The sequence below is a fragment of the Gobius niger genome (genome assembly GCF_951799975.1).
Source record: "Gobius niger genome assembly, chromosome: 15".
NCBI classification, from domain to species: Eukaryota; Metazoa; Chordata; class Actinopteri; order Gobiiformes; family Gobiidae; genus Gobius; species Gobius niger.
The window spans coordinates 18,787,584-18,807,325 of NC_136866.1; the positions used below are offsets into that span (position 1 = coordinate 18,787,584).

The 19,742-nt window shown below is 42.4% G+C and overlaps 3 protein-coding genes across 3 annotated transcripts; 2 read left to right on the forward strand and 1 right to left on the reverse strand.

The window, feature by feature from the left end:
• Nucleotides 1–828: 828 nt before the first annotated feature.
• Nucleotides 829–4,411, reverse strand: sod2 (superoxide dismutase 2, mitochondrial). Its single transcript, XM_079572849.1, has 5 exons — nucleotides 4,291–4,411; nucleotides 2,960–3,165; nucleotides 1,811–1,927; nucleotides 1,531–1,710; nucleotides 829–1,376 (listed from the first exon to the last, which is right to left on the reverse strand). Exons 1-5 carry the CDS (start codon nucleotides 4,317–4,319, stop codon nucleotides 1,231–1,233), a joined length of 678 nt encoding a protein of 225 aa, XP_079428975.1. The 5' UTR covers nucleotides 4,320–4,411; the 3' UTR covers nucleotides 829–1,230.
• Nucleotides 4,412–5,246: 835 nt separating this feature from the next.
• On the forward strand, nucleotides 5,247–9,927 carry wtap (WT1 associated protein). The gene is made up of 8 exons (XM_079571912.1): nucleotides 5,247–5,430; nucleotides 5,958–5,996; nucleotides 6,072–6,127; nucleotides 6,200–6,258; nucleotides 6,346–6,473; nucleotides 6,916–7,094; nucleotides 8,603–8,757; nucleotides 8,832–9,927. Exons 2-8 carry the CDS (start codon nucleotides 5,967–5,969, stop codon nucleotides 9,428–9,430), a joined length of 1,206 nt encoding a protein of 401 aa, XP_079428038.1. The 5' UTR covers nucleotides 5,247–5,430; nucleotides 5,958–5,966; the 3' UTR covers nucleotides 9,431–9,927.
• A 667-nt stretch (nucleotides 9,928–10,594) lies between these two features.
• Nucleotides 10,595–18,369, forward strand: acat2 (acetyl-CoA acetyltransferase 2). The gene is made up of 9 exons (XM_079572788.1): nucleotides 10,595–10,741; nucleotides 12,098–12,232; nucleotides 12,466–12,647; nucleotides 14,388–14,505; nucleotides 14,579–14,722; nucleotides 15,537–15,659; nucleotides 16,295–16,449; nucleotides 16,519–16,629; nucleotides 18,099–18,369. Exons 1-9 carry the CDS (start codon nucleotides 10,693–10,695, stop codon nucleotides 18,267–18,269), a joined length of 1,188 nt encoding a protein of 395 aa, XP_079428914.1. The 5' UTR covers nucleotides 10,595–10,692; the 3' UTR covers nucleotides 18,270–18,369.
• Nucleotides 18,370–19,742: the final 1,373 nt, after the last annotated feature.

Here is a 19,742-nt window from a genome sequence, read left to right on the forward strand (position 1 = left end):
AAAATGCATGAATGGGTCAATTTGCATAAATTATGTAAATAGCATAAACACTTTAAAATTCATTAATCCTAAATGGCATAAACTCTTAAGTTGCATAAACGGTTTAAAATGCATAAACTGGTTAAATCCCATAATAATAATTATGCAATATTAAATATTGCATAATTTAATATTATGCAATATTAAATTATTAATATTGCATAAACTTTTAAATTCCATAAACTGGTCAAACTGTTGAAAGTGCTTGATTGGCAGAAGCTGCACAAATGGCTGAAAGTCCTGGAGTCTCCCCATTGGCTGGATTCCCCCATACACACCAATGCAAAGATTTCAAACTCTCGTATAAAAAAACTGGAAATCTGCAGAAGGCCAATTTTTTCTCAAAACCCACAAGTTGCAGAAGCTGAACATGCACAAAGTGCAGAAATTGCATAAAATGCAGAAAAAAGTGCAGAGAAGCATGGATTTGCGGAAGCCCCATTATAAGTCAATGGGAAAAATCTCCGACATTTCGGCCGATTGCGGAAAAACCGTAAATTGCAGAAGTCCCAAAAGTAATAGCACCCTTCTCCTCAACATGCGGAACGTTTTGATGCATAACTTGCATAAATTGCACAAAGCATGAAGGTGCTGAAAGCTCTGCGGAAGAAGAATTCCGCAGTCAATCAATTATCAAATATATTGCTGAGAGAAAACAGTGCATTTGGAAAAGAGACAAACAGTAAATATAGTAGCCGATATACGTTTAACAGAGGACCTCGGTATTGAGTTTTATTTTCAGAATATTTTCAGAGAAAACTGAGCTTTTAAACAATTTTATTTCATGTAGATTGGCCCAGTAATTCCAGACCTCAGTGTTTACTGTTGGCCCATTTCAAAATACTTCCATTGTCCAAACATCCCTTGAAATACAAATAACTTAAGCCTGGTCCAATATAAATCCTATTTTATTATATTACATGAAAATCACCACAGCAGAGACAGAATTGAGCATGACGTTTTTTGACCAACAACTTGTACAGTACATGTTACATACAGTGACTGTACCTGTAGCTTTATGTAGTTGATTAATAGAAGCCTTAATGTAAAAGTAGGCTATTTTTGTGCGCTTCAGTAAGGACTTCAATCTTATGGACCTATGGCAAAAAGCTTTAGCAAATGCGTTTCAGATGATGCCTGTCATTTCCAGTACTGTTCATTACTGTCCATTGTAGATTGTGGTTGGAGAGTCTACTTGTGGGCAGCTTTGAGACGGTCGCTGACGTTCTCCCAGTTGATAACGTTCCAGATGGCTTTCACATAGTCGGGTCGGACGTTCTTGTACTGCAGGTAATAGGCGTGCTCCCAGACGTCAATGCCCAGGAGAGGGATCAGACCTAAAGAGGAGACAACATCATGTGGTTACTGCAGAGAAGAAGAAGGAAATCAGGTACACGGCCTCATCAGATTCCCATGAACCTCTGGCGACCACATCTTGAGAGCCACTGTAACCCCTCTTGCCTTTGTGTGTGTGAATGGTTTTATAGTTACCTGTGGTTCCCTGCAGGGGGTCCTGGTTGGCACAGGCAGCGATGCGCAGTCTTCCACTGTCCTTATCAAAGCCCAGCCAGCCCCAGCCTGAGCCCTGCACGGCCACAGTGGCAGCAGACATCCTGTCCTTCATGCTCTGGAAGGAGCCAAAGTCACGCTTAATGGCCTCCATCAGCTCACCTAGAAAAGAGAACGGCGGTATGATGACGAGCTTAAAGAATCCATCTAATATACAATAACCAGTGAAAAAGAAGAGATAATAATGAGTCTTAGAGCTTACCCTGTGGCTCTCCCCCTCCATTAGGAGACAGGTTGGACCAGAAGATCGTATGGTTGATGTGGCCTCCTCCATTGAACTTCAGAGCAGGCTGGAGGGCAACCTGTGCTGTAACATCGCCTGGCACGACAAAAGAGAGAGAGCACATTAATATGAAGTTATAGAACTGGAAACTGGCAATTTCATCATTTCAACCCTGGCCTCTACATAGACATTTGAAATCAGTGAGTGCACCCGTGTTTTGAGTTCACACACTTTCCTTGGACTTTTTAGCGCTTGAATTTCCCTCACTATAAAAGTTTCAACTGTGTAGCACCACTTTCATACAAGTGTTTCATACGAGTATTTCTTTCCAAAACGGGTTACAGCCTGTTACTGCCAACAGAGAGCAGCATGGGGACCAGCAGCTCAAGAGAAATTAAAAAACTACATTAATATGCTAATATGAATAGACAGCTATTTACGTTTCCACTTAGTCTTCATTTTAAGAAATATAACCATTTATTTCCATTATTCATGACCAAAGGTTGGGAGCGAGCACACTACTTAAAAGACAGAAATAGAGATGTGATTGAGGACCAGAATGAAGCTCTCCGGGAACTATTTAACCTCTTAATCCCCACCTGAACCAAGCACGTTTTCTCTAGTTGGACTTTAACCAAATCTAAAAGCTCTTCAAAAGAGTGTCAAAAAATTGTGACAAAAACTAGAAGTAAATGAGGATGAAAAAAAAAAAAAAATTAATAAAAAAAAATATCGCACTGAAACGAATTGTCAAAAAAGTGATGACAACACTCTTTCCTCACATTGTTGTGAGGAAAGAGTGTTGTCATTATCTGATCTGTTCCGCTCAGTTTTGTAGGTCTTAGCTTTCAAATGAGGCATTGCCCTGTAACCTGGGTAAAGCGGAACTGGAGAAAATGCACTTGGTTAAGACGGGAGTTAAGAGGCTAAGCCCTAAAACAAAGTAATACACAGCCAATGCTATTGCTTTCTATCAAAGTGGAGTTCTTTGAACATTCACAAAAGTTTACGTCTGTGGTAAATAAATCCGTTCTTTGTCCATGTTACAGAAAAGTACAGCCTCGATAAGCCTGACAGTAGATTTGTGAGTGCATGTCTCTTCCATTGACAGGGTAATAGTGCCCGTACCCTTGGCGAGCGCCTCGTGGTACTTCTCCTCTGTGACGTTGAGGTTGTTGACGTAGGTGGCGTGGTGCTTGCTGTGGTGGAGCTGCATGATCTCTGCGCAGATGTGAGGCTGCAGCGCGCCGTAGTCGTACATCAGGTCGGGCAGCGTGTGCTTCTGCCTGGCTGCACTCACCTGGCTCAAAGAGGAGCTCAGGCCGGCCGCACATCTGCACAAACAACAGAAAAGGCAACGTTAATGATTTACAAATCACAAAGCCTGCAATCATTTTCACACTAAAATAAAATACTCTTCATGAAAAAAACAACTAAAAAAATAGCAATTAGATATTCTCAAATTACTGGAACTCATGTTTGGAATGTTTTGGTGACATCTAGTGGCCAAAGTGGTGCCTCTGTTTTCTGTTGTGATTGGGAAGGGAAAGAAAAGAGATGGAAGCAAGAGCTGCTGTTGGTTTTCATCCTCAGTCAACATTTAGTCTGGACGTTCTTTTATTACTCACCCTCTTCAAGCACATGCCAAGCTCAAGCGAAGAAACTAATGTGAGCTAATGTGGAAAGAACCAACCTCATTTTGACCCCTACAAACATAGGAAGTTCTACATGAAATGAATTGCAGCATGCTGTCAGACTTAGAATGCATTCTGGCTGTGTTCCATTTCCAAAGAGTGCATTGTTCAGCCCATTTTTAAAGATATTCTAAAACACTAAACACTAAAAGTCTTTTTGTTGAGGGTCTGCTTGGCATTCTACTCTCGTTTCCTGTCCAGACAATAGAATGACTGAGCTGAGAAAAAAAACTGTTGAGTCACAGTGTTTACAAAAGATGTAGATAAAGAAAAAAAAAGTTTTATTGACTGTTCGGTCAAGCATCACATATGCAATATGTATAAAAAAGGATAAGACCAGTGCATCCTTTATTTAAAGATGCTTATAGTGAAATTTAACATTAGTTCTATATAAACCCTTATCCCACCCTCAAAAATATATGGTTCAAAACTGTTGTACACCTTTAAAAAGGGCTAAAGTAACATATTTGTCTAACTTAGGGGTAAAATGGTAACAGAAGCCTTGGTGGAGGTTAAGGCTGGACAGACATATAGAAATAATTCATGCAAAGAAGTTTAGTCAGACTTGATCAAACACATGTGACCCTGTGACAGTTGGTGCGCCACAGCTTAGAGAATGAAAGAGCTGCTAGCATCTGGCTACATAACAACTGTGCCAACTTTACTGACACACATGCTAACACGAGCCACTGGCACCTTTTTGCAGTCTCGAAACAAAACAAAGACACCGATATTGTTCACGTTTGGTGGTTTTGGGAGACATACCTGCGGATTTGTGCTGCTCTGCAAAGCATGGTTGATTCTTGGGCTCCCAGGTACAGGACAGAGTTCACGCCAGAGCACAGAGCACCCCCCCACACGGCTGCTAGTGCTAGCTGCCCTTGAAATGTGCTACAGCCCCCTCGGACGGTACCATCGTAGTAAAATAGGGGGGGTTCTAGGTGGTGAAATAAGATCGAGTGCATGTTATATAACCGAAGCGGTTCACTTTACGGATATTACTCTTTTTGAATCAACGCAAAATATATTCATTTATTAGTCTGCAAGTGTATGTGGTAAAATATAGACTTAAATAGAGTAAATATATAGTATCAATTAACCTACCCGATTAGGTTCCATGCATGTTCCGTTTTTTCGTGTGCGTATAATAACAATATAAATTCAATATAATTTTAGATTATGAGTAATGTTACGATGGATAATCTATACATCTATCGCAAAAATATAAATAAAGCGTAAATTTTAAAACTCTAACAGTACGGAATCACGTGGAATTTGCCAGCAAGGGGAGAGATCGTTACCGAAGGTGATGGCACTCGCATCTATTGTTAAACTCGAGCCACCGACAACTATCATTATTTATTCAAGTGTCTTTTTCCTGCAAGCATTGTATATCGCAGATAAATTGATACCTCAGCGTTCTAAACTGTATCAAAATGGGAGAAACGTGATTTTAGTTACTAAAAGTTAATCACTAAAAGCATATTAAAAGTCCAGCCACAATTTCTATACACAAGCACCTGGTCGATCATCATATAGATATGATATCAAATAAATGTGATTTCAGGAAGTAGTATATTAAAATCTATATTCTAGCCATCAGCATTTGCATACATCCAAGTACTGAAATACTTGGGTGCGCACAAATCATGTTGCCTTGGTTTCCGGTCCTCGCAGCGGAGTGAGTGCTCTGTCTCCTCTCTCTGCTCTCTGTTCGTATCCGCAGAGCGCTGTCCGAGCGAAGCCATTCCGCTCTGCCTTCGTGAGAAAGATGATCGGGAGCAAGCCGCGCCTACGCTTCAAAGCGTGAATCTGCTCTATCATCTATCAATTACTTCGGCTTCGCACTTTTAAAGGAACTATTGAAACCCTCTGTTTTTGGAAGCATCCGGGCAGACTCAGCGGGTAAGCGTGTATCCAGTCTATGGCCCGCTCTCTGCAGCCAAGAGCGCGCTAGTGTCAGGAAAGACTCTCGCAGGGGAGGGAGTAGTTTCCTTCAGCGCCATTTTGTGATAACAAGAAACTGAAAACAACCAACACCCGCCCGCATGCAGGCAGGATCTGCACAAAGAACGGCTCTCGGGTCGATTAGGAACTACAACGTTTGTTTTATCTTCTGTAACAGTTGGGCGGTTGGCGGATGAAAAAGTCAGGATTATTCATTGAGCAGTTCTGTCGTAACATTGGCTGTTGCACGCCACACCAGCTAACAGGCTCAGCGGCTCCATTCGTTACCTTACCTCGGTTTTATGGCTAAAGCTTTAATAAAACCAGCCTCTGATTTTGCAGTTAGTTCAACGGTCGTGTTTTGGTTCAAATGGGCTCAACTCAAGAGTAAATAGTCTTGTTTGTACACAACGTGGATCTGCACGTCATTGATGCAGAGCTGTGAACATAAACACATGTCTGACTTGATTCTCTGCTCTTTGTAGAGGTCTACCATGACCAGCGAGGAGCCTCTCCCTAAGAAGGTGAGCTTATATCGCATTTTTGTTTCCAATCTTTAATTGCATATAAACAAATATTAATAATGCTTTTCCCTCCAGATTCGCCTCAGCGAATCAGACATGAAGACACTGACCAGAGAGGAGCTGTGTACGAGGTACTTGCATGAGCACTGAAGACATCAGTGTTAGGCTGAACATCTCATCTATCTGTCTTTCACTACTCTTAGGTGGAAGCAACATGAAGGCTATCTCCAGGCCCTGGAGGCTAAATACGCAGATTTATGCTGTAAGTATCATACTTATGTATTCCTTCTGAAACATTTGGAACTTCCTATACTGATACGTGGCTTTTGTTTCCCCCGGATCACCTCAGCTAACGATGTGCCAGGACTGAAGGAGTCTGAAGAGAAGCTCAAGCAGCAGCAACAGGAGTCTGCCCGCAGGGAGAACATCCTGGTCATGAGGCTGGCCACCAAGGAGCAGGAGATGCAGGAGTGCACAGTGAGTATCTGTTGGAATCATAGAGTCAGACACTTACCTTTCAGCCCTCCTCTGCTGACTTAAGACTGCAGTCATGCTGTCTATCTGGGTAGTATCATCCATCTGGGGATGTTGTTTAACACATCAGGATAAATTCATTGTGTGTTCCATTCATCTTTGGGTTAAATCTTTTTAATAAACAGTTGCACCAGTTACTGCCGTTTGGGCCAGAGCGTGCAGTGCTCCTATCAGAGACAGTAGAATAGATCTTCATGCTATTCCTAGACCAGCTATGGTGAATATACTGACCGCACACATTTAACACTCGAGACTGCACGTATAACAGTAACCACCTGTCCTGGACAGTATATGTGGTCAGTTGTCTTCAGATAGAAAGTAAATAAATGTATGGTGCAATGTGGTCCTGACTATCCTGGTCACTTACACATCTTTCCTTCTGCAGACTCAAATCCAGTACCTCAAGCAAGTCCAGCAGCCCGGTGCAGCCCAACTGCGGTCAGCCATGGTGGACCCTGCCATCAACTTACTTTTCCTCAAAATGAAGGGCGAACTGGAACAGACTAAAGACAAACTGGAGCAGGCCCAAAATGAACTGAGTGCCTGGAAATTTACACCTGATAGGTAAAGACAATCAAATAACCCCATCCCCAGAAAGGGCCGCTGTTGTCACGCCCCCACTCACTCTCTGCAGCCCTGCAGGACCATGTGAGGGGAAGGCACCAAGACTCAGACTTTACACTGTGCCATGCGTTTGTATTATCCAGCTACATTTCACATAACGTATGGTCAAAGACAGTATGTCAGGTGACACTTGTGTTTCAGCTCTCCCACGAGCCCCTCACCGGAGTGCGGACTGTTGTGAAGAGGTGGTCTCTAACGTCCTGGGACGGACGCTCCTCGCAGCTCAAACTGACATTCACATAACCATAATACAGCCAGAGAACATTTTAAAGACAATAAGACAGCACTGTGGACCACTGCACACACACACCGGTAAAGACTCTAGGACAGTTCAGGAGCTAAAGCTAAGACTTCGGGGGGAAGACTGAGTAGAACTCTGGTCCACAGAGGACTGTTCAGGCCTCAGGGTCTGTGGCTCGCTACGGTAGAGTGGATTTCCATGTTTATTTTGTGACTTTGTTTTGATTGCATTTCAGTTGCTTTCTCTGGGCTCTCTGAAACACTTATTGCAGTGTGTAAAACAAATAATATTGTCTGGAATTGGAAAAACCTTCCCAATGGTCAAAGAATTTGGGCATGAGTTGGCCTGATTTGCATTTGTACAGCACACTGCTGTAGGTGCGGGAGAGTCCTGTTTTCTACTTGTGAATCCTCATGTTACAATTTCATGTACAAGTATGACGATGTATTGTGTTCACTGTATTTGTCATTGACCTGACTTTTCTTCCCTCAGCTCTTGACCCAAACATTATGCCGAGCGCAGTATTGGGAAAAAAAGAAAAAAAAAAAGAAAATAGTCACTGTGGCCTCTATTTAAAAATAAAGTATTTAATTGTACTTTCAATACAATTTTTGGAATATGAAGTTGGGTGACTTGAATTTTTGTTATGGTACATGATCCACAATGGCCGAGTGATTTCCCCTGTAAATGGGGACCTCCAGAGTGTGCATTTAGCATTAGCTTAAACTACTCACAAATATATGATACCTGTTTTCTCCTGCTCTGATCAAAGATGATGCTCATGTTGGTGTGTCACTAAATAGTGTTTTAGAGTTTGTTGTGTTCACTTGATGGGTGGATTATTGCTAATGTTTGGGGGAATTTAAAGTTTGTTAATGCTTTAAAACAAGCTTGTAAAACCACCTAAGTTATTATTGGCCAAATGATGCTGTGGTTTACAAAGCCAGCTTAGTTCTATCCATTTATTGAACTGAGGATTTTAACAATCTAAATGGAAGACGGATCCTAGATGGTAATAAGTACAGCTGAAGTGTTTGGACATTGTGCTTGTGGATGTTGGTGTATAACACTGGGTTCACCCAGAGTAATGCTGGTTGTAATGGAAGCCTTTTGTGTACCTGGTGTAATATTGTGTTGGATAGACTGGTGTCAGGGAGCTGTGTTCATTGTGGTTCACCCTGTGATGTGAGCTTTATTTCCCTTGCAGCCAAACGGGGAAGAAGCTGATGGCTAAGTGCCGCATGTTGATCCAGGAGAACCAGGAGCTGGGCCGGCAGCTGTCCCAGGGCCGCATCGCTCAGCTAGAGGCTGAGCTGGCCCTGCAAAAGAAGTACAGTGAGGAGCTGAAGAGCAGCCAGGATGGTGAGGGCTCCACTCTTCTCTTGGCTTTAGACACACACAGACCTATTGTACTGTAACCTGCTGTGTCTCCTCAGAGCTCAATGACTTCATCATCCAGCTGGACGAGGAGGTGGAGGGCATGCAGAGCACCATCCTAGTGCTGCAGCAGCAGCTCAAGGAGAGTCGACAGCTGTTGTCCCAGCCACAGGGCTCTACAGCTGGGCCCAGTAGGACTTCACCGTCTGCCTCCAAAGACCCAGCCACACCAGAGCAGGCCAGTACTCCCACTGAAGTAGTGGGCAAAGACTACAGGGTCTCCAACGGACCAAGTAACGGAAACTCATCACAGAGGAGCGAGACCACCACGCCAAGCCTGTACAGGGAGGTGAGCAGTACAGAGGAAGACTTCCCCATGTCCCCTAATGTGTCCAGCCCCGGAGAGAGCAAACTGTCCAACCATTCAGAGGAGGCAGGGGGTCAGACTGCAGCAGCCAGGGCCCAGCTGAGCGCGGGCTATGAGAGCGTGGACTCTCCTACTGGCAGCGAGACCTCATTGACTCAACACTCCAACGATACAGACTCCACCACCGACCCCCATGAGGACAAGGCCCTGAGCAAGGGCTCCAGGACTGCAGGCTCCCGGCACACCCACAACGGTCTGGACATGAGCGCCAGAGACACCACGCTTTTGTAATGTACTTCGACATGTACCTTTTTTACAATCAAACAGGCAGCACACAGCACTGTCGTCCCACACATTTGGTTCTCACCCTTGTTCCCTTTCTGTGACGCCGGGCAGGTTTGTGTTGCTAAGTGGTGATATTTACAATGAGTTCATGTTAGATTTGAATTGAGTGAAAGTCTAATTAGTTCGACTGTGACATTTGGGAGCACATCATTCTGTTCTTGTTTGAGCTCTTGACAGATCAGGCATCATCTGTTGTAACTTGTCAAAAACCTGTGAATTTTTTTGAATTACAGTTTTTTCACAAAGTTAGGGTCATTAGAGGTTGACCTTATTTTCTTTTTTTTTTTAAATGCCATTTTAATTTTCCATTTGCAGAGTAAAACTATGTTCAAAAGATTCTTTTCAATTGTGAGTAGCTATATGCGATGTTCATAATATTCTGACTTAAGTCCTCTACATGTACTGACCAAATAAATAAAAGACTTTTAATACTACTTACATGTCCTCTGATTTGGAAAACCATTACCACTAAAGTATGTAATGCATTGGAAATAGTTGATATAGCTGGACTGCTGGTTAAATAACTTGAATATCAAATTGATTAAAATTTTTAAATATACCTTCCTTTCACGTCTTGACTTTTTCTCCTTTTTTATATTTTTTTTAATAAACCTCCACAACACGAGGTGGTGCAAGTCAACCCATATTGAACGGGCTCAAATGCTAATCTAGAGTGGTTATTCACATAAAGCCAGGCAGCCATATTGCGATTGCAAGCTGAACTCGATAAAATGTTAAGTATCACCTGCATGTATCATTTGACTGGGTCACTTAAATGTTAACTCATTTTTGAATGTGTTGGTGACATAGCTTATGCATTTGTTGTCCTTTATGTAATGCCCATGTTCAACCATTAAGATAAATATGTCATTGATTTATGTAATTGTGTTAAAATATACTTTGACTAAAACTGTTGACCTTTACTCTATGAATTCACTTCTAAACAGTCTACCCACATAACCTTTAAGCAATAGATTTCAGTCCCAGTACTTTTATCAGTATAATTGGGCTCTTCCTACCGTCCCAAGATGGCGGCTTCGTTTGCCACAGCGGCAGTGCCAAGCTATCACACTAGCGAATGACCGGCGGAGCAGAGTAGTGCTATGACCTGTCACACTGCTTCAGCTCTCGTGCGCTAAAGGATACAGGACAACAGGGGACCAAGCTCCTTCATTTTATCCACCAACACCCCCCAAATATACAACAACATGAGTTTTGAGCCTGTCATCATCGCCTCTGCAGCACGAACCCCGATCGGTAAAGTAGAACGTGTCTTGAACACATGTTTTTGTGATTTACTTACCGATTTAACACTCGTAATTGCTGTTTAATGTCGTTTTGAGTTTGTATTTGCTCTCATAATTCTTGCTAATGCAGAAAACACTACTAAATCACGGGAATTCGGTGTAATTCATTTCAAGTAATTAGCTACAATTCATTCATCTTGTTAATTTGGGTAATTGAAGACAAGTAGGCGGTGTCTTGCGTAGCTCCGATTGGCTGCCTGTTGAACCCGAGCTCGTACTCGGCCTGTGATTGGCTGAGAGTCCTAGTGCGACAGAGCACGAGGCGTCCGTGATTGGTCAGACGCAGCATGCAGATAGTAAGATCAAGAGAGTGATTTGTCGTATTATTTACATTGGGAAATTCAGAACCTTCCGATTATTGTACACCACAGTAAACAATTTAGTTGGTTTATTTTGTCTATCTTGTGAATGTGTACATAAAAAACTGTATTGTTAGGTAACTATTGGTAGCCATTTTGTTCAAAACCATCAAACTATTTTTGCATTGTAGTTTCAGTTCAGTACACATAATTCCTGCACGGAGCCATATATGCATACGCATATATGCATGTGTTAATTTCGTCGACTGAATTTTTTTGTCATAATTTTAGTCAAAGTAATATGTTTGCTGATTAAAATTAAACTTAAACTAAATTAAGAGTTGAAAATTTAGAGAGAGACTGAAATCATTGACATCTCCAATTGAAAGAGCTTCATATCACCACTGCCAAAGGAACAGCTCTGTGCTTTGTTCATGTGGTAAAAGCTCCATGAAGAAGATTACCTTGATTGATAATAAATATTATAAATGCAAAGTTGTCAAAGAAAATTACATGTAAAATTTAGTCAACTAAAACTAGGCTAAAATCTCAGATAATTATTTGACCAAGTCTTGACTGTAAGTTAAAACTAAATTAAAATGTGTTGTAAAAATGAACACTATGCAGATATGTCGTTTTTTTCTTCTTTCTGTTTGCTACCAACTCAAAATATAGCCCCTAGGTCTAAAGGTTTAGTTTTTCTGAAGCTCCTTAAAGGGGCTAGATGCAAGTTCGCCATTTTATGCTCACTACTGCCAACTCAGGTCATACGTGTAACTGCACCTTCTATATTAATTCGGCAATTCCGACCCAAAGTTTTTAGAGGCAGTTGTGGTGAATAGATCTGGGCTCATTCTACACCTCAAGACATTGTTGGAACATGTAGGGGGAGGAAAATACATAATTTTGACATGTTTAAACTCCGTATAGTCTCTTTAACTTCTCACTGAGGTCATGCCTGCTCTGTTAATATGTACAGACTGTACAATACTTCTTCTTCCCCTCAGGATGTTTGAATGGCTCCCTGTCCACACTGCCTGCCCATGAGCTGGGAGCAGTGGTGGTGCGGGAGGTTCTGAAGAGGGCAGGAGTCCAGGCTGAGGAGGTGTCGGAGGTCATCATGGGGCATGTCCTGACCGCAGGTAACTAAGGTTTTAGATAACATGAAAAAAAGGCAGATAAGATAAAGAGAGAGAGGTGGGCTTCGGGAGTTTCTGTGCCAGTAACGTGACTTGAGGTTCACTGACTCACATTTGTTTTACTTTTTGTGTGTCACACAAAAACTTTTGTTTATAAAATGTGCTGTAGAAATATAATTGAATCGCACTCTGATGTGGATGTGAAACTAAACTTGTAGGGAAAAAAATGTGTGCAGGTGATGGTCAGAACCCCGCACGGCAGGCCAGTGTTGGAGCTGGTATCCCCTACACGGTCCCTGCCTGGAGCTGTCAGATGGTCTGTGGCTCTGGGCTCAAAGCCGTGTGTCTGGGGGCTCAGTCCATCCAGGTGGGGGACGCCTCGGTGGTGGTGGCAGGAGGCATGGAGAGCATGAGCAGGGTATGGAATATGAGAACATCCTTTTTTCTCCCACAGAGGGAAAATTGCATTCAACAGGTCCACTTGTAGGCCTGCCAGGTCAGTAGAAAGCTCCAGCCTCAAGTGGAGGAGTTCAAGTACCACAGGGTCTTGATCACGAGTGTGGGACGGATCAGTGCGGTGTCTGCAGTGACATGCTGGCAAAGCTCTCGATTTACCGGCCAATCTACGTTCTTACTCCCACCCATGGTCAAACATATATACAGAGCAAAAACCAGCTGATTTAATCAAAATGACCAAAATATTCTCAGGGTGACTGGGTGCCTTTGTGCACCCTCAAAGATAGAGTGAGGAGCTCAGTCACCCGGTTAGAGCTCGGAGTAGAACTGCTGCTCCTTCCCCTAGGGAGGAGTCAGCTGAAGACTTGGCATCTGTTTCGGATGTCTCCTGGTCCCTCCCCGAGGAGGTGTTCCGGGCGTTTCCCATGGGGAGGAGTCTCCCGGGGAGGACCTAGGACATCTCTCTGCGGCCTGTGAACGCCTCGGGATCCCCTCAGAAGAGCTGGAGGAAGTGTGCGTGCAAAGGGAAGTCCACAACCCGTCCCCGGATAAAGCTGAAGAACATGGATGAACTAGCTGCATAATCATATATCCATCCATCCATCCATTTTCTTCCGCTTTATCCGGGGCCGGGTCGCGGGGGCAGCAGTCTCAGCAGAGATGCCCAAACTTCCCGATCCACACACACCTCCTCCAGCTGTTCTGGGGGGACCCCGAGGCGACACCAGGCCAGCTCGGAGACATAGTCCCACCACCGTGTCCTGGGCCTTCCACGAGGCCTTGTCCCACTAGGACATGCCTGGAACACCTCCCGCGGGAGGCGACCAGGAGGCATCCGAAACAGATGCCCGAGCCACCTCAGCTGGCTCCTTTCGACATGAAGGAGCAGCGACTCTACTCCGAGCTCCTCCCGGGTAACTGAGCTCCTCACCCGATCTCGGAGGGTGCGCCCAGCCACCCTGCGAAGGAAACTCATTTCGGCCGCTTGTATTCGCGATCTTGTCCTTTCGGTCATGACCCAAATCTCATGACCATAGGTGAGGGTGGGAACGTAGATCGATCGGTAAATCGAGAGCTTTGCCCTCCGACTCAGCTCCCTCTTCACCACGACAGACCGATACAGCGACCGCATCACTGCTGACGCCGCACCGATCCGTCTATCATATTAGATAGTTTTTGTATTTTTATTTTTTTATTTTTTATTTTTTTATTTTAATCATATATTAAAATAAAAAATACAAAACTATCTAACTAGTTGTTCAACCTAAATTACGAAGTATACGTTCTATAAAATGAAATATACAAGTGAATGAAAGCATAAAACTAGAGTTAAGCAAATGGATAACTTTTTAGGTTACAGCTATGTAGAGCATAAACAGTAATACATCAGGCTGTTTTAGGTTTTCAGTTGTGTAGATTCTAAAATCTATAATGCTTTAGGCACTAGCTTTGAATCAATCCTTCAAAAATAATTCTTAATTGGTAAACTATCATTCCCTCATTGTATGACAGTTAGTAACTCACTTACTGTGTGTTGGGGATTAATGCCTTTTATGGATTTTGAAAGGTTGTTAGTTATTTTTATCATTATCTGATAGAGTTCTGTGGAAAAGAACCAAACACACACAATTATCAATCTTAGTACCACATACATGTGTATATATACATTTTCATGATCTAGTAATAATATTTTGTCCTCCAGGCTCCGCACACAGTCCAAATGCGAGCTGGAGTGAAGATGGGGGACGCCGCACTGCAGGACTCCATGGTGGCTGACGGTTTGACAGACGCCTTCCACAAGTACCACATGGGGATTACAGGTGCGTCCTCTGCTCCTCATGAACACATGAATAAACCATCCCAAGAACACGCTTTGTCCATATGCTTTTGCAGCGGAGAACGTGGCCAAGCAGTGGGCTGTGTCTAAGGAGGACCAGGACGGCTTCGCGGTGCTGTCCCAGAACCGGACAGAGGCGGCGCAGAAAGCAGGACACTTCGATCAGGAGATTGTCCCTGTTCAGGTCCCGTCCCGGAAAGGCAAGGACATCAGCTGATCCATCTGTCTTCGAGCTAATTGTTCCTCTTTACATTATTGCTATGTTCTGCATGCAGCTGTCTGATATTTAATCACCTGTTTATTTTTCTTGGTTATTTATTATTTATCATACAATAATACAGGAAACATAGACTTTTTGTTTTACTTTGAAATGGAGAGTCTCATTCCATTGCCCTCAGCCATATTTGTACTGTTTCTTTAAAGCCCCGGTACCATTATTTTAATTATATAGCATTTCTCAGCATCTGTTAGGAACTAGCAGGCTGGTTGATTAGCATTACTGTGACAGTAAAGAGAAATGTGCTAACAAACTCATCCCCGTGAAGAATCAGGAGATTAGCGTTTGTAATGAGTTTAGACCAATACTAATAATTTACAGTTAAATCCTGACTCTTTATTGTTATAGAAAATAGATAGATCTTGTACAGGTCCTTAAAGCATGTCAGTTTTCTTCCTTGATTCTTATCATTTAACCTACATACAGACAAGTGCCCATATATGGTCATGTTTAAAGCAGTCAGAGGGAGTGACTGAACTTTCTCCCATTACTTTAACAAATGCTGAATTATGAATATAGTGGAGCAAATAGAGGAGCAAAAACAGGCAATGGTAATTAGGAAACCAACATTATTTTTAGGCTGAAAACAAAGTAAACAATTGAAAGTAAATAAGCCCAACTCAACTTTACTGATTTAAATTAAAGAGGTAAAGTATTCCCAACTGCAAAACCATTTGACTTAATTAAAAGGATAAAACCAATGGTCAATGTTTGTGTGCGTATGTGTGTGTGTGTAGGTCCGGTGGAGGTGAAGGTGGATGAGTTCCCCCGTCATGGCAGTACCATTGAAACCATGTCCAAACTCAGACCCTGCTTCATCAAAGACGGCTCCGGGACGGTCACTGCTGGAAATGCATCAGGTCGGGATCTCTACTCCTACAGGGTTTTTATTTATCTATTTTGGTATCTATTGTCTTTTCTTGTCCCATAGTGAGATTTTAGATATAATTTTAATTTCTGTCATGCCAAAGATGCGGCCCGTGCGCAGAGGAAAAGAGAAGTGTTGCCTTGGGAAAACCGTGTATCAAATATAGGAAAAGGAGAACAAATAATTTCCCTGTTTCCAATTTGCCCCATGTTCTCCCTATTTTCCTTATTTTTTACACAATTGTTTCTTATTTTTGCCCCAATATTTTCTGGTTTTGCCAATATTGAACCCGATATAGCACATTTGCATTATCTTCCACACATTAATGTTCTGTTTTCTGGTTCTAGACGACAAATATTTTAGATATCAGAAAAAACGTTCAGACATCAGTATAATACTTCATATAATATTTGGTACTTGGTTTTTGATACTAAGTATAAAAAGTAAAGATACCCAGTCCTAGTGAGGAGCAAAATCAAACATTTTATTAATGGAAAACAAAGTATTACTATAAATGAACAATAAAAAAAAAAAAACCTTTCTAAATTCTCGACTTTGGAGAGTAAATAATCCAGGTTCTGACGAAGCTCTTTACCGTTTTGTGTCTGTGATAAAAACTGTTTTTAGGCATAAATGACGGAGCAGCTGCCGTGGTCCTGATGAGCCAGTCAGCGGCAAAGACTCGTGGGCTCAAACCTCTGGGCGTCATCGTCTCCTGGGCTCAGGCGGGACTGGACCCCTCGGTCATGGGGACAGGGCCCATACCGGCCATCAGGAAGGCTGTAAGGAAACACTTTGGGCCCTCAAATGGTTCACAGCGTTCTAAACTCTGACCTCATGTGGGCCGGCAGGTGGAGAAGGCGGGGTGGAAGCTGGACCAGGTGGACCTGTTTGAGATCAATGAAGCGTTTGCTGCCCAGTCTGTGGCTGTGGTCAAAGAGCTCGGCCTGAATGTCGATAAGGTACGTGAAATATTCGACGTACTGTCCGTGTACTATCAAAGATCATTATCAGGCTGTGCGAATGTACTGTTAAAAGTACAAAAAAGAAGCAAACTCAGAGACTGCACAGGAACGCACATTTTCTCTAGTTTGGCTTTTCCATCCATCCATCCATCCACCCATCCACCCATCCAGCAACCTGCAACTGAGTTCCACAAACAACAGAATTGATTTTAACATTTTAGTCCAGTAAACTGTTATGTGAGGACAGTTCCAAGAAGTGTGAGCTCTTGAAGAATAGAATAGAATCCATCCAATATAGTATTCATGTCTGAGCCGGGAGGCTGACGAGGAGAAGATGGAACATTGATTTAACAATTTGTGAATATATTTTAAAAAATCTGCATTAGTGATTTGATATTTGTGACGCAGCTGGTTACTTGAACATTTTTATTTATTTATTTTGTATTAAGTCCTGATGAAGACCTGGTGGTTGAAACATGTTGGCTTGGCCATTTAAATAAAGTCCTTTTAAGAACTTCCTCGTGCTGCTCATATTGTTTGGAGTGCCTGGGTTTGCTTCTTCTTTGACATTTGGATAACTTTCCCAAGAGCACCTATACAAACGTTTGGAATACCTAAGGACACTTAAAGCAATCGGTCATATTGCTGTTTCTACGAACTATCAAATGTGGGCTGTTTGGGGCTGCTTTCGTGTTTAGGATAAACCCTCGCTGTTGTCTCAGTGAGTGAACTTTACATTACACTGAGAGCGCTGATGTGCCACAGAGCCGTCCTCGTCTGTCACTAAAGTGGAGTGAGGCTAAACTGGGAGCAGTGGCCCACATGTCAAATTGATCAAATTCATGTCTCAAAGTTGGACGAGAATAGCATCAAATGATGGGTCTTTTATCACCAGAGGACTTTTTAATAAACCAACATATGATCACGGACATTTTTTCAGAACTAGTGACTGGAATAAAAAGCGCAGAATAATAAAATCAATGACTTGGAGCTAAACCTGAAACAAAGATGACTACTTTGATAGTTTAATATCTGAAAAGTTAATTAAACTTTTTGGGGGTCAAATCTGCTTTTGTGTTGATCCAGGGTTTCAAGTCATTAAATGAACTGTGCCAAAATCTCAACATCAAAGCCCTTAAAGGGACTAGATGCAAGTTGGTCATTTTTATACTCACTACTGCCACCTCAGGTCTTACGCGTAACTGCAGTTTCTATATTAAGCTGGTGCATGATGGCACCTTTGCAGGATTTTAGAGGCAGTTGTGGAGAACAGGTCTGAGCTCATTCTACACATTAGGAAATGGCTGGAATGTAGGGGGAGGAAAATACTTAATTTTAACATTTTTAAACTCTGTGTAGTCCCTTTTAAATGTCATTAAAAAGCATTAAGTTGGATTCAAACTGGCATTAAATCAATTTTTTGGGGAAAATTCTGACATTGCATCTTTTTTTTACTGTATCCCCAGGTGAACGTGAGTGGGGGCGCGATCTCCCTGGGACACCCCATCGGCATGTCGGGGTGCCGGGTGCTGGTCACCCTCCTACACGCCCTCCACAGGACGGGCGGGCGCAGAGGGGTGGCCTCGCTGTGCATCGGAGGTGGCATGGGCATCGCCATGTGTGTGGAGCGCCTCTAAATGTCCATTGTCCACTTGGAATTTGCACTTAATCTGAAGGGAAATGGGAAATCTTTGTTTACAGAAATATTCAGTGCATTAATTATGTTTACTGGGATCATTGCTGAACTAATTCCTGGATTGTGATCAGGGTTTGACTAGAACTGTCTGGCCAAATGTTTTATCTTATGCAGACTTAAACTTTTGTCCCATATCGGCTCATGATTTATAAATCAACGGCTGAACCATAGACTGTAGTATTGTGATGGACTAAGTGGGCTTCCCCCATAGCGTTCAGCGCAGGCTAACTGAAGCTCATTCATGCTAGCACTTTGCCAGATACCATAGAGCCAAAATAAAGATAGCAAAAGGAAAAAATGTTAAAGGGTCAGAGGTCAGAAAGGCAGACCTGTGTTCAATAATGACATAAGGAGGAAAAAAAGTTTAAATGAAAGCCCATGAGAGCGAGGGACTTTGGAAACATGTCCTACTTCCTACTCGGCTTCAGCAGCTAATAGCGATGCTACCTCCATGCGTTACACGGTCTATGAGCTAATGTTATACTTTATGTTATACATATATCAGGGCAGTCCACACTTTTTCTATCGAGGGCCACATATCGAAGTGTAAGTGTTGCCCCACACTTTCATTTGGGCTTGGAACCATGATGTCAGCTCGGTCTCACAATTAAATATTAGTATTTGACGTTTTAATTGTGTTCAGTTATGAAACTTGCAGTAAAAGTAGTTTCTCTGGAGATGTTTGCCAATTCAATAAAAAGCCTGAGGGCCACATTTGGCCCGCGGGCTGCACTTTGAGCACCACTGACATATATGCTATATACCTAAACTATAAACCTAAATGTAAACCATATTTAGCTGCTTCTCTGTCCAAACAAACAAACAAACAAAGCTTTAGAGCATATACTGTAGATAGACCTGGGTTCACTTACTGTTATTTCGTTCGTCTTATTTGTCCTAAAGTGAAAGTGAATACACCAGCAGCCAGAGGAAAGTTATTGCCAAACCCTGATTATGTTTCAACTCTTCTAGTCTCTGTGTAGATGTAATTTAACTCAGGTTTACACTCAATGTAGCTTCATTTATAAACCCTATATTGAAATATGTAACTGTACTAGTACTACTACTAACTAATACAGCCAAGTATCTTTGACAACAATTGCTAACACAGTAGCAAAACATGATGAGCTTGGCATTGATTGTAGTTGAAATGCTTCAGGTAAATACTGTGTCTGTTATTGTAATGGGAGATCTGTTCCTGAATTGGCTAGCTACATATATCACTTTTAAATGTGCCTCTGTAAAATACTGTAATGCCGCTATATGAACTGCTGTATGAAATCATGGTGAGGGTTGGTACGAAGCCATATTAAATGAAGCATGTAAGAGTAATAGGATGTTTTATAAAATGTTTGTATTGATGTTTTACTAACCCATGAATTATTATCATCAATCCTAACATTCCAGCTCTGAC

Bases quoted from the DNA above. Each gene is read 5' to 3' on its own strand.
- sod2 (XM_079572849.1), bottom strand. From the start codon at position 4,319: ATGCTTTGCAGAGCAGCACAAATCCGCAG. The intron at 1,928-2,959 runs GTACGGGCACTA...TTGTCGTGCCAG, and splicing joins CCACGAGGCGCTCGCCAAGG to GCGATGTTACAGCACAGGTT. The intron at 1,711-1,810 runs GTAAGCTCTAAG...TCTCTTTTCTAG, and splicing joins TGGAGGGGGAGAGCCACAGG to GTGAGCTGATGGAGGCCATT.
- wtap (XM_079571912.1), top strand. From the start codon at position 5,967: ATGACCAGCGAGGAGCCTCTCCCTAAGAAG. The intron at 6,128-6,199 runs GTACTTGCATGA...CACTACTCTTAG, and splicing joins AGAGAGGAGCTGTGTACGAG to GTGGAAGCAACATGAAGGCT. The intron at 6,474-6,915 runs GTGAGTATCTGT...TTCCTTCTGCAG, and splicing joins AGGAGATGCAGGAGTGCACA to ACTCAAATCCAGTACCTCAA.
- acat2 (XM_079572788.1), top strand. From the start codon at position 10,693: ATGAGTTTTGAGCCTGTCATCATCGCCTCTGCAGCACGAACCCCGATC. The intron at 14,506-14,578 runs GTGCGTCCTCTG...ATGCTTTTGCAG, and splicing joins GTACCACATGGGGATTACAG to CGGAGAACGTGGCCAAGCAG. The intron at 14,723-15,536 runs GCAAGGACATCA...GTGTGTGTGTAG, and splicing joins TCAGGTCCCGTCCCGGAAAG to GTCCGGTGGAGGTGAAGGTG.